The sequence below is a fragment of the Salmo salar genome, chromosome 21 (assembly GCF_965601325.2).
Source record: "Salmo salar chromosome 21, fSalSal1, whole genome shotgun sequence".
Taxonomy (NCBI): domain Eukaryota; kingdom Metazoa; phylum Chordata; class Actinopteri; order Salmoniformes; family Salmonidae; genus Salmo; species Salmo salar.
Window position 1 is genome coordinate 43,292,501 of NC_138311.1, and position 11,901 is coordinate 43,304,401.

General features: G+C 45.6%; 1 protein-coding gene across 3 annotated transcripts in view; it reads right to left on the reverse strand.

The window, feature by feature from the left end:
- LOC106582316 (serine/threonine-protein phosphatase 6 regulatory ankyrin repeat subunit C) overlaps window positions 1-9,729 on the reverse strand; it is an 85,003-nt gene extending 75,274 nt beyond the window's left edge. For 2 of the 3 annotated variants that reach the window (XM_014165284.3, XM_014165286.3), the window contains exon 1: window positions 9,176-9,728. In XM_014165284.3, coding sequence (XP_014020759.1) covers window positions 9,176-9,202 — 27 coding nt within the window. In that variant the 5' untranslated portion in view covers window positions 9,203-9,728. Of the gene's footprint in view, window positions 1-9,175 lie in introns of all 3 variants that reach the window. The other variant, XM_014165283.3, reaches the window with a different exon arrangement.
- Between the last annotated feature and the right edge of the window lie 2,172 nt (window positions 9,730-11,901).

Below are 11,901 nucleotides of genomic sequence, written 5' to 3' on the forward strand. Positions count from 1 at the left end.
CACTAATCCTCCTCTATAGATCCAAGGTCGTTCACTAATCCTCCTCTATAGATCCAAGGTCGTTCCCTAATCCTCCTCTATAGATCCAAGGTCGTTCACTAATCCTCCTCTACAGATCCAAGGTCGTTCACTAATCCTTCTCTATAGATCCAAGGTCGTTCACTAATCCTCCTCTATAGATCCAAGGTCGTTCCCTAATCCTCCTCTATAGATCCAAGGTCGTTCACTAATCCTCCTCTACAGATCCAAGGTCGTTCACTAATCCTTCTCTATAGATCCAAGGTCGTTCACTAATCCTACATAATAGAACAATAAAGGAAACCTTCATTGCTCTCAGATGACATTGAAACGTCAGCACAAGTAGATACAAGTCTCAAACACGAGCAGGGCTAATGCAAGTCTCCCTAAATACTGATCAAGCCTATCTTCAATACATGTCTAAACAGTCACCCTGAAATAAATCTCAAGGTATCAGATTTATCAGCTGTGTGTGTGAACAAGGAAAAAGGAGGAAAGAGGGGAGAGGTCCTTCACATGGAATTAGAGCATTGCCAGCACGAGCAGCTGTGTGACCCTTCACTCTGTTTAAAAAAGCTGGAGAAGTGAGTGACTGTGTGAGACTCACTGTAGGCCTACATGTGGTAAAGGCCTAGTGCTGTAGCTAAGACTGTTGTGGATTTAATAAGACAACTGTATGAGGTTATTTACACAGAGGGAAATAAAGTCCTCCAACTCTACAAGGGAACAGCACAGCAGCATATAAACATTCATGTTAGTCTAGTGTAGTGAGTGAAGTCACAGTGCTCTCTCCAGTCTCTCTCTCAGACCTAAATAAAGGTCCAGGACATCGCTGGCATGCAGGCACAAATGATCTTTGTCAATCAGTACAAGGCCTTAGATCAGCAGGGTCAGTCAGCTTTCTGAGAAACACACTGGACTGACTGACTGGATATGAGGGTAGACAGGCCGACTATAATGAGGCTGGTCATGTCCACGTTTCAATACTTCTAAAATGGATTCTTCCACCCTTCAAGTTTTTGATTGGTGATAGCAATCACCTCACAGAAGGGAGGAAAGAACGGTGCCTTGTAAAAGTATTTTAAAAGGACCTACCTAGCCTCAAGTCTTCGTGACAGACAAGGGGAGACATGGTTCTGAGAGCGAAACAGACTGGGGTCATGGCTAGAAGAGATACAGCTTTTGTCAAATCAATGTCAAAAGTTAAACATTTTGGCATTTCTAGCTAACCATAACGCTTTCCTAACCTTAATCTAATTCTCCTTATCTGCTGCGTAAATTCTCCTAACCTGCTACGAAAAGTCAAATCTGACAAAAGCTGTACTCCAACAATGTCAAAACCACAGACTGGTCCCCTTATGGATGCTGTTTCTGGGTGCTGCCAAGCAGTGGCCCCTGACTATCACCATGTGATGATGACTGACAGGAACATTATTTCGACAACCTGTCAGTTACATACAACATGAAATTCAATGACAGAGAGGAAGACAATTGAGTCAAAGCCCTGACTGACTCAGCCCTATGCACCACAGAGTCAGGTCAGAACATGTTGCTGCATCTGAACTTCCTGTCCCCCCTCCACCTTACCGCCTCACTTCCTGTTACATTCTGTCACCTTCTCAGAGTTTACACGCAGAGAGGAAACCTAGCTCAGACAACATTTTCAGTTCTGCTTGTGGGCCACACACAGACACTGACTAATCCTATAATCTGCAAAAACCTGCACACAATGTGTAGGCCTTTATGAAACAGTGGGTGAAGAGCCAGAGGTGTGCAGGCCCTACAGTTTAACTACAGCTTAACTACAGCCTAACTACAGTTTAACTACAGCCTAACTACAGCTCAACTACAGCCTAACTACAGTTTAACTACAGCCTAACTACAGCCTAACTACAGTTTAACTACAGCTTAACTACAGTTTAACTACAGCCTAACTACAGTTTAACTACAGCCTAACTACAGTTTAACTACAGCCTAACTACAGCCTAACTACAGCCTAACTAGATCCTAACTACAGCCTAACTACAGCCTAACTACAGTCCCAGTTTTCCATGAAGATCTAAACAGCCACAGTGGCCACTCTGCTGAAGGAGTAGTGATTTATGGGAACATGGCTCTTCTCCACATAGATTGATCCAGAATATTTTCCTGCCGTTTGCCACGAGCTGTTCTCTCCCTTACCATCGGCAGACAGTATCGGAGCATGAGGTCTGATACTAACAGGATCAGAGACAGTTTCTATCTAAAAGCCACTTGAACTGGACTGACCACCTGCTCGGATTTTCGGTCCCTTCCTGTATTATAGTGATGCTAAAATGTTTATTCTATTCTACTGAGCCATTTACTTTATGTTTGTATTCTTATCTTTTCTTATTTCTTATTGTTGTTGCATTGTCCAGAAGGAACCTGCAAGTAAGCACTTCATTGGATGGTGTATACCATGTGTATCCTGTACATACGACTAATAAAACCGTTTTAGCATGGGCTGTGCCATTGAGGACTTTCACCATTTTGAAGTAGTCAACTCTGTGGGACTTATTATGGGTTAAGGAAGGATCAAATAATTCCATCCAGGTCATCAGTAGGGATCAGCCAATGAATTATGCTTGTGGGAAAACATTCCATCACTGCATGTGGCAGTAAATTACCACTCCACACCCCACCACTCCTCACACCACCCCTCACCACACCACCCCACCACTCCTCACACCACACCACACCACCCCTCACCCCACTCACCACTCCACACACCACCCCTCACCCCCACTCCTCACACCACACCACCCCTCACCACCCCTCACCCCACCACTCCTCACACCACACCACCCCTCACCCCACCACTCCTCACACCACACCACCCCTCACCACACCACCCCTCACCACCCCACCACTCCTCACACCACACCACCCCTCACCACACCACCTCTCACCACCCCACCACTCCTCACACCACCCCTCACCACACCACACCGCACCTCACACCACACCACACCCCTCCTCACACCACCCCTCACCACACCATACAACACCACCCCTCACACCACCCCTCACCACACCACAACACCCTTCACCACCCTACACCACCCGTCACCACACCAACCCTCACAACACCCCTCACCACCCCACACCACACCACCCGTCACCACACCACACCACACGTCACCACACCACCCCCCCTCACCACACCACAACACCCCTCACCACCCTACACCACCCGTCACCACACCAACCCTCACGACCCCTCACCACCCCACACCTCACCACACCACCCCTCACCACCACCCCTCACCCCCCCTCACCACACCACCCCTCACCACCACCCCTAACCACACCACCCCTCACCACCACCCCTCACCCCCCCCTCACCACACCACACCCCCCCCTCACCTCACCACACCACCCCCACCACCCCACCCCTCACCACCATCCCTAACCACACCACCCCTCACCACACCACACCACCACCCCTCACCACATCAGCCCTCCAGGCAAAACAAAAACGTCTAACACTGAGCCCATTATTGCTACAGCACATTGCCCTCATGCTCCTCCCTCGCCCTGACTCCAAGGGCCAATGAATGTTGTCAAAACGACCCCTTTGTCCAATAGGAGAGGGGCAGCTTCCTTGTCTACATTTAGAACACCATTAGGGTCAGCATCTTAAATCAACTAGTCCTGTCTAAAAGGGTCCCAATGGAACCAAGAGGGGTCGCCGGCATTTGACCAAACAAACGGATGTCTCTCTGTTTTGCCCTCATCCTACACAAACTTCCTGTATCTGATAAAAACTCTGTTTTCATTCTTTGAACTACAAACAACACACATGCAATCATGTCACACACACACACACATTTTTTGGGCTGTGATTTTCCTTCCATAAGGATGTTGAATATAATAGCTGCATTGCTATTGGTGCCAGAGGGTACAGAGCAGATCTGAATCTCCGCCCCCCACAGTACAGCTCCAAAATGAGAAGCTGCTGATGCCGATGATGTCGTTCTATAAATTCAATGCAGAAATAAAACCATAGGGCGCATGACTGTGTTTTTCTCCTTCCCTTACTGTTGGTGGTGAGAGAGAAAATAGGTACAATTGAAGTCGGAAGTTTACATACACCTTAGGTAAATACATTTCAACTCAGTTTTTCACAATTCCTGACATTTAATCCTAGTAACAATTCCCTGTCTTAGGTCAGTTAGGATCACCACTTTATTTTAAGAATGTGAAATGTCAGAATAATAGTAGAGAGAATGATTTATTTCAGCTTTTATTTCTTTCATCACATTCCCAGTGGGTCAGAAGTTTACATACACTCAATTAGTATTTGGTAGCATTGCCTTTAAATTGTTTAACTTGGGTCAAACGTTTTGAGTAGCCTTCCACAAGCTTACCACAATAAGTTGGGTGAATTTTGGCCCATTCCTCCTGACAGAGCTGGTGTAACTGAGTCAGGTTTGTAGGCCTCCTTGCTCACATCCGCTTTTTCAGTTCTGCCCACAAATTTCCTATGGGATTGAGGTCAGGGCGTTGTGATGGCCACTCCAATACCTTGACTTTCTTGTCCTTAAGCCATTTTGCCACAACTTCTGGAAGTATGCTTGGGGTCATTGTCCATTTGGAAGACCCATTTGCGACCAAGCTTGAACTTCCTGACTGATGTCTTGAGATGTTGTTTCAATATATCCACATCATTTTCCCTCCTCATGATGCCATCTATTTTGTGAAGTGCACCAGTCCCTCCTGCAGCAAAGCACCCCCACAACATGATGCTGCCACCCCTGTGCTTCATGGTTGGGATAGTGTTCTTCGGCTTGCAAGCATCCCCCTTTTTCCTCCAAACATAACGATGGTCATTATGGCCAAACAGTTCTATTTTTGTTTCATCAGACCAGAGGCCATTTCTCCAAAAAGTACGATCTTTGTCCCCATGTGCAGTTGCAAACCGTAGTCTGGCTTTTTTATGCCGGTTTTGGAGCAGTGGCTTCTTCCTTGCTGAGCGGCCTTTCAGGTTATGTCGATATAGGACTTGTTTTACTGTGGATATAGATACTTTTGTACCTGTTACCTCCAGCATCTTCACAAGGCCCTTTGCTGTTGTTCTGGGATTAATTTGCACTTTTCGTACCAAAGTACGTTCATCTCTAGGAGACAGAACGCGTCTCCTTCCTGAGCGGTACGATGGCTGCGTGGTCCCATTGTGTTTATACTTGCGTAATATTGTTTGTACAGATGAACATGGTACCTTCAGGCGTTTGGAAATTGCTCCCAAGGATGAACCAGGCTTGTGGAGGTCTACAATTTTTTTCTGAGGTCTTGGCTGATTTCTTTTGATTTTCCCATGATGTCAACAAAGAGTCATTGAGTTTGAAGTTAGGCCTTGAAATACATCCACAGGTACACCTCCAATTGACTCAAATGATGTCACTTAGCCTATCAGAAGCTTCTAAAGCCATGACATCATTTTCCAAGCTGTTTAAGGGCACAGTCAACTTAGTGTATGTAAACTGGAATTGTGATACAGTGAATTATAAGTGAAATAATCTGTCTGTAAACAATTGTTGGAAAAATTACTTGTGTCATGCACAAAGTAGATGTCCTAACCGACTTGCCAAAACTATAGTTTGTTAACAAGAAATGTGTGTAGTGGTTGAATAACGAGTTTTAATGACTCCAACCTAAGTGTATGTAAACTTCCGACTTCAAGCGTCAGTAAATGCACGGGTCGTGTGTGTGTCACCTGTTAAGGACATATTGCTATCTTGATACGGAAAGGTCAGCAGCGTTCCAAAAATTAATTTAAAATAAAAAAACTGAAAAGACAACACGTCACGTCATGAGCACCCTTCAACCCCCCTTCTGAACAAACCCACACACCAACACACACACACACACACACACCAACGCACACACACACACACACACACACACACACACCAACGCACACACACACACACACACACACACACACACACACACCAACGCACACACACACACACACACACACACACACACACACACACACACACACACACACACACACACACACACACACACACACACACACACACACGCATACTTCCAGACGAACAATCCCACGGGGATCCAGTAAGAAGAAAAATGAAAAAAAGGGGAGGGGGCTGTCAAGACCTAATAACTTCCTGTCTCTCCCCTTCTCTGGAACACAGAGGAGGGACTAGGACAGCAGGTAACCTAGCGGTTTGGCCAGTAAGTGAAAGGACGCTGGTTTCAATCCCTGAGCCGACTAGGTGAACAAGCTGTCGATGTGCCCTTGAGCAAGGCACTAAACCCTAATTGCTCTTGTATAGTGCCTTAGGAAAGTATTCAGACCACTTGACTTTTTCCACATTTTGTTACGTTACAGCCTTATTCTAAAATGCATTACATTTTTTTGTATTCCCAGCAATCTACACACACTACCCCATAATGACAAAGCGAAATCAGGTTTTTCGAAGTTTTTACAAATGTATTAAAAATAAAAAACTGAAATACCTTATTTACATAACTATTCAGAACCTTTGCTATGAGACACAGAATTTCGGTCAGGTACATCCTGTATCCATTGATCAGCCCTGAGATGTTTCTACAACTTGATGGAGTCCACCTGTGGTAAATTCAACATCCTATATGATTGGACATGATTTGGAAAGGCACACACCTGTCTATATAAGCTCCCACAGTTGACAGTACATGTCAGAGCAATAACCAAGCCTTGAGGTTGAAGGAATTGTCTGTAGAACTCTAAGACATGATTGTGTCGAGGCTCAGATCTGGGGAAGGTTACCAAAAAATGTATGCAGCATTGAAGGTCCCCAAGAACACAGTGGCCTCCATCATTCTTAAATAGAAGAACTTTGGAACAACCAAGACTCTTCCTAGAGCTGTCCGCCCAGCCAAACTGAGTAATCGGGGGAGAAGGGCCTTGGTCAGGGAGGTGACCAAGAACTCGATGGTCACTCTGACAGAGCTCCAGAGTTCCTCTGTGGAGATGGGAGAACCTTCCAGAAGGACAACCATCTCTGCAGCACTCCACCAATAAGGCCTTCATCGTAGAGTGGCCAGATAGAAGCTACTCCTCAGTAAAAGTCCCATGACAGCCCACTTGGAGTTTGCCAAAAGGCATCTAAAGACTCTCAGACCATGAGAAACAAGATTCTCTGGCCTGATGAAACCAAGACTGAACTCTTTGGCCTGAATGCCAAGTGTCACATCTGGAGGAAACCTGGCACCATCCCTACGGTGAAGCATGGTGGTGGCAGCATCATGCTGTGGGGATATTTGTCAGCATCAGTGACTGGGAGATTAGTCAGGATCGAGGCAAAGATGAACGGAGCAAAGTACAGAGAGATCCTTGATGAAAACCTGCTCCAGAACACTCAGGACCTCAGACTGGGGCGAAGGTTCGCCTTCCAACAGGACAATGACCCTAAGCACACAGCCAAGACAATGCAGGAGTGGTTTCGGGACAAGTCTCTGAATGTTCTTGAGTGGCCCAGCCAGAGTCACTCACTGGCCAGTAGACACACAGAGCCATACACTTGTATAATCTCTCTGCAAACATACACATTCGTTACAACCTGTACTAACTCTAACAACCCACTGAGCATAACTGATGCTGGTTTGCGAGCACATACAGTGGTGCGTTCCTGACATAGGCTGAAATCAGATGTACAGGCGAGATAGGCCCTTGGATCACTTCCTGCAACTGCTGCTCTACACAGTTCAGACTGGGCTGATCTATAGATAAAGGCCTCGGATAAGGGACAGAGGAAGGTCAAATAGCAGCACCATTAGCATTCGGTCTCACAGATAATGCTGAGCCTCTTTATCCCTATGTGGCCTGGAGTTTTTCCTCGCCTGGGCCCCTTGTTATAGCCCATGTTTCTTGTCAGGTCATAGTCTCGAAAGTACGACCCTATAGGCAACTGTGACTACGGTCTGGTGGACTATTTCGGCATCCGCTTAAAAAAAAATACAAAAGAGTAGCTAGCAAGATGGAGATCATGGAGGTTATTTTTAATGAGAGCATTTCACACGTGGCTAGCTTGCATCAACTACCTTCACTAAAACCACTGCAAAGATTATGCCTGCAAACGTTGGTTTTGAATCGCGATGTTCTGGCATGTCTGCCTCATGATTCGTTGGGAGAGTTGTCTTTCTAAAGAGGGCCCACTCCTGAACAATTTATTTTCAAAGTTGCTAAAAGAGTCCATCATTGAAACCAGACAATAGTCACTGTTGCTAGGGTCGGGTTTTAGGGACTGGTTATGTCATGCGTTCAGGAAAAACTCCAAGCCCAACAGGACTGGTGACTGAGTGAAGACTCTGATGATGTACTGTGGCTGTTGACATTATTGTCTGCTTGACCCTGTTACTCAGCACCTCTACAACAAAAACAGCCCCCTACACAGTGAAGAAAAACATCTCAGATATGTCTGTGGTAAGAGCAACATTGCATTGGTGACAAGTCACTGTGCTCAACATCCCATACGCCTCTCGCTCACATCAATCTAGGAAGAGAGAAATGGGGAACTTGACTCGACAAGCCCAAAATGCACAACACATTCTTTTGACAAAACCGAGGGATACACCAGAAACAACTTGACAGATCATAACAGGTGCCGATAGCAACACTATAATTCATGGAGACGATAAAGGAATTCACAGCTGAATTCCGGTGGCGCGTGGCGGTGACTCAACTAGGGTACAGTTTACAGAAGAGCCATCAGAAAGTCACCCCGAAATCGTTGCCTTAATTTTAAAACGGTAAGGAGAACAAAGAACTAGGGAAATACTGCAAATGCATCTACAAAATGAGATAACACACACCGCCCAATTTCATTCACAGCACGAGATGCCCGACACACCTCCTCGCTCGCATAGCGGACCGCAGCTGTTCCTCTGGGCATTAGAAAAACGATTTCCTCTCACTTGCCAGCGACGCATGAAAAATTATTTCTCAATTATGTAACGTTTACAAAAACATTCTGCTTTCCCGGGACCTACTTGGGCATATCTTTATATCAACAAAGTAGCCACTATCGCAATGCATAATGAGAAAAGCTTATAGACTATCTACATCTACATATACATATAACGTTAAGGAAATATGAATTGTTTGTCAAATTGGCATAGCTACCTGTTCGACGAGTTTTAGAACAGCCATAATAATCTCGATCAATTTGGTCAGCACATCAACACACTCCCTCGAATATCAGATCATGCAATTATCTTGAAATAATATTGCAGTTCAATATCTTCTATTTTTCCTCTTGTAGTCACTCTTGGTTGATGCAGTAATCAGGGAAGTGAATCGTGCATCAATAATCGTTCCTTTTCTGATGCAACGCAGAACCACAGTCAGGGCCCGGGCTGTATCACGGCCCCATGGCCAGCTCCACGGACACTATCTGCGGTGAGGGGGAGTCGTGCCACCGCCACAGTGTGCGATGGGAGGAGGGAAAGAAGGAATGGCTTCTCCGACTCGACCGACTGATGTAAACAATCCGCATTTACAGTTTATGCACGGGGGAAGTTCTCTTTAAATGACCAAACACTCCTCTCTCACTTTGCAGCTCCGAAAATCTTCCTGTATATGTAAAACGGGTGAACTGAGATTGCACAGGAAGTTCAAGCCTCTCGCTCTCCTACACTCAGATGCAGAATTTGAGGAGAGTCATCGCCGATTGTCAGCGCCAACGCTCGGTGGAGTGCTCCCTCTGCTGCCCTCCTGTGGCTAGAATAGGGGGAAAACAATTTGAAGTAAAGTCAGAGACGGGTTTGTAAGTTGCTTTGGTAAATGTTCAGTGGCCTACAGATGCACTACAGGTGAATTACCTAGAATTGTAGATATATGAATTTGTAAGAAACAGGTTAGTTTCTTATCATCAATCTGAAATGCCCCGATGTCCTTATGCATTCATCTCTGTGTGCAGTATGAACAGATAGGTTTACTGTTGCCTCTATTTCTCTTTCTCAACACACACTACCTTTCGCACAGTCAACAGGTTCAGGAAGATGCATTCCTGAGTTTATTGTGTATTGGAGAGCAAACAGGAAATGTGTATCAGAATCAGTCATTGCCTTACTAGGTCTGGGTGGTGAGAGATAATCCTTCATATGGTTACTGGAGAATGGAACTTTGGCACAGAACTATATGGAGCATGTCTCATTGTTGTTGCATCTCTGATTTCCTGTTGACAAAATTATACAACCCGTCTCCACCACTATATAGCCACCCACACCAAATAACCACTACCCTTCAGGGGACAACTGACCCGGCAAGTACCAAGTCGTGACTAAATGTTAGTCATCCCTGACTAGTGCCCACAGGGTCCCCACCACCTATCATGGTAGCCAGAATGGTTGGCTTTTGCTTTTTTGAGGAAAAGATTCAAATTCTTCCTTCTTACATCTTCCTCATTTCATAGAGTTTAGCTAAATGTTGTTGCTCACCCATGCCCAGAAGTTTCCCACCCCACCCTACTCTCTGCAATGGTAGCCAGAATGGCTGGCTTTTTCCTTAGGAAGAGACTCAAAATCTTCCTTCTATTGTCCTCATTTATGGTGCCACATCAAATCTCATTCTAGAAAAGAGAGCAAGATTCACATACACATTACTGATACTTCAGAAAAGGTAACATTTATAAAGGTAACATTTATAGATAAAGGTAACACATAAATAATGTGCATACGATATAATCTGAGTTAAGAACAAAACATTAAGAACACCTGCTCTTTCCATGACAGACTGACCAGGTGAATCCAGGTGAAAGCTATGATCCCTTGTTGATGTCACCTGTTAAATCCACTTCAATCAGTGTAGATGAAGGTGAGAAACCAAGTTAAAGAAGTATTTTTAAGCCTTGAGACAATCGAGACATGTTTGTGAATGTGTGCCATTCAGTGTGAATGGGCAAGACAAAATATTTAAGTGCCTTTAAGCAGGGTATGGTAGTAGGTGCCAGGTGCACCGGTTTGTGTCAAGAACTGCAACACTGCTGGGTTTTTCACACTCAACAGTTTCCCGCGTGTATCAAGAATGGTCCACCACCCAAAGGACATCCAGCCAACTTGACACAACTGTGGGAAGCATTGGAGTCAACATGGGCCAGCATCCCTGTGGAATGCTTTAGACACCTTGTAGAGTCCATGCCCCGACAAATTGAGGCTGTTCTGAGGGCAAAAGTGGGGGGTGCAACTCAATATTAGGAAGCCGTCCGTAATGTTTTGTACTCTGTATATTTTCCTCCCTAAATTCCCATTTCTGTCTGCATGAGTTAGTGTCTGTTGATAAGGGCAAGCAGAGGTCACAGCCATATGGTTGACTGGAAGGCCAGTTATGCTGCAGCTCAGTGGCTCAGCCCAGCCTTCCCACTTAGAAAGAGACCAGACTCCTGCTGCCAACAACACAGTATGACTACACTCGCTCCAGGGCTTCTTTCTCATCCCCCCTACTACCTCCCTACAATGGAAACCCTCCCCCACCACTCACACATATACACTATATGCCGTAGGAGCAGTAGAGGCCCATGCATGCGCTGCCTTTGACCCAGTTTGCAGGCAGACAGACTCCACCATGCTCATTGCTCGTTCAGCTCTTTGATATATTCTGACTCTCTTGAGGACTTTGTGTGTGTGTGTGTGTGTGTGTGTGTGTGGTGTGTGTGTGTGTGTGTGTGTGTGTGTGTGTGTGTGTGTGTGTGTGTGTGTGTGTGTGTGTGTGTGTGTGTGTGTGTGTGTGTGTGTGTGTGTGTGTGTGTGTGTGTGTGTGTGTGTGTGTGTGTGTGTGTGTGTGTGTGTGTGTGTGTTGAGCTCTGAGTTCCTCTTATCAGGGCTGGATGGAAAACTACCCGGGTGTCTGTC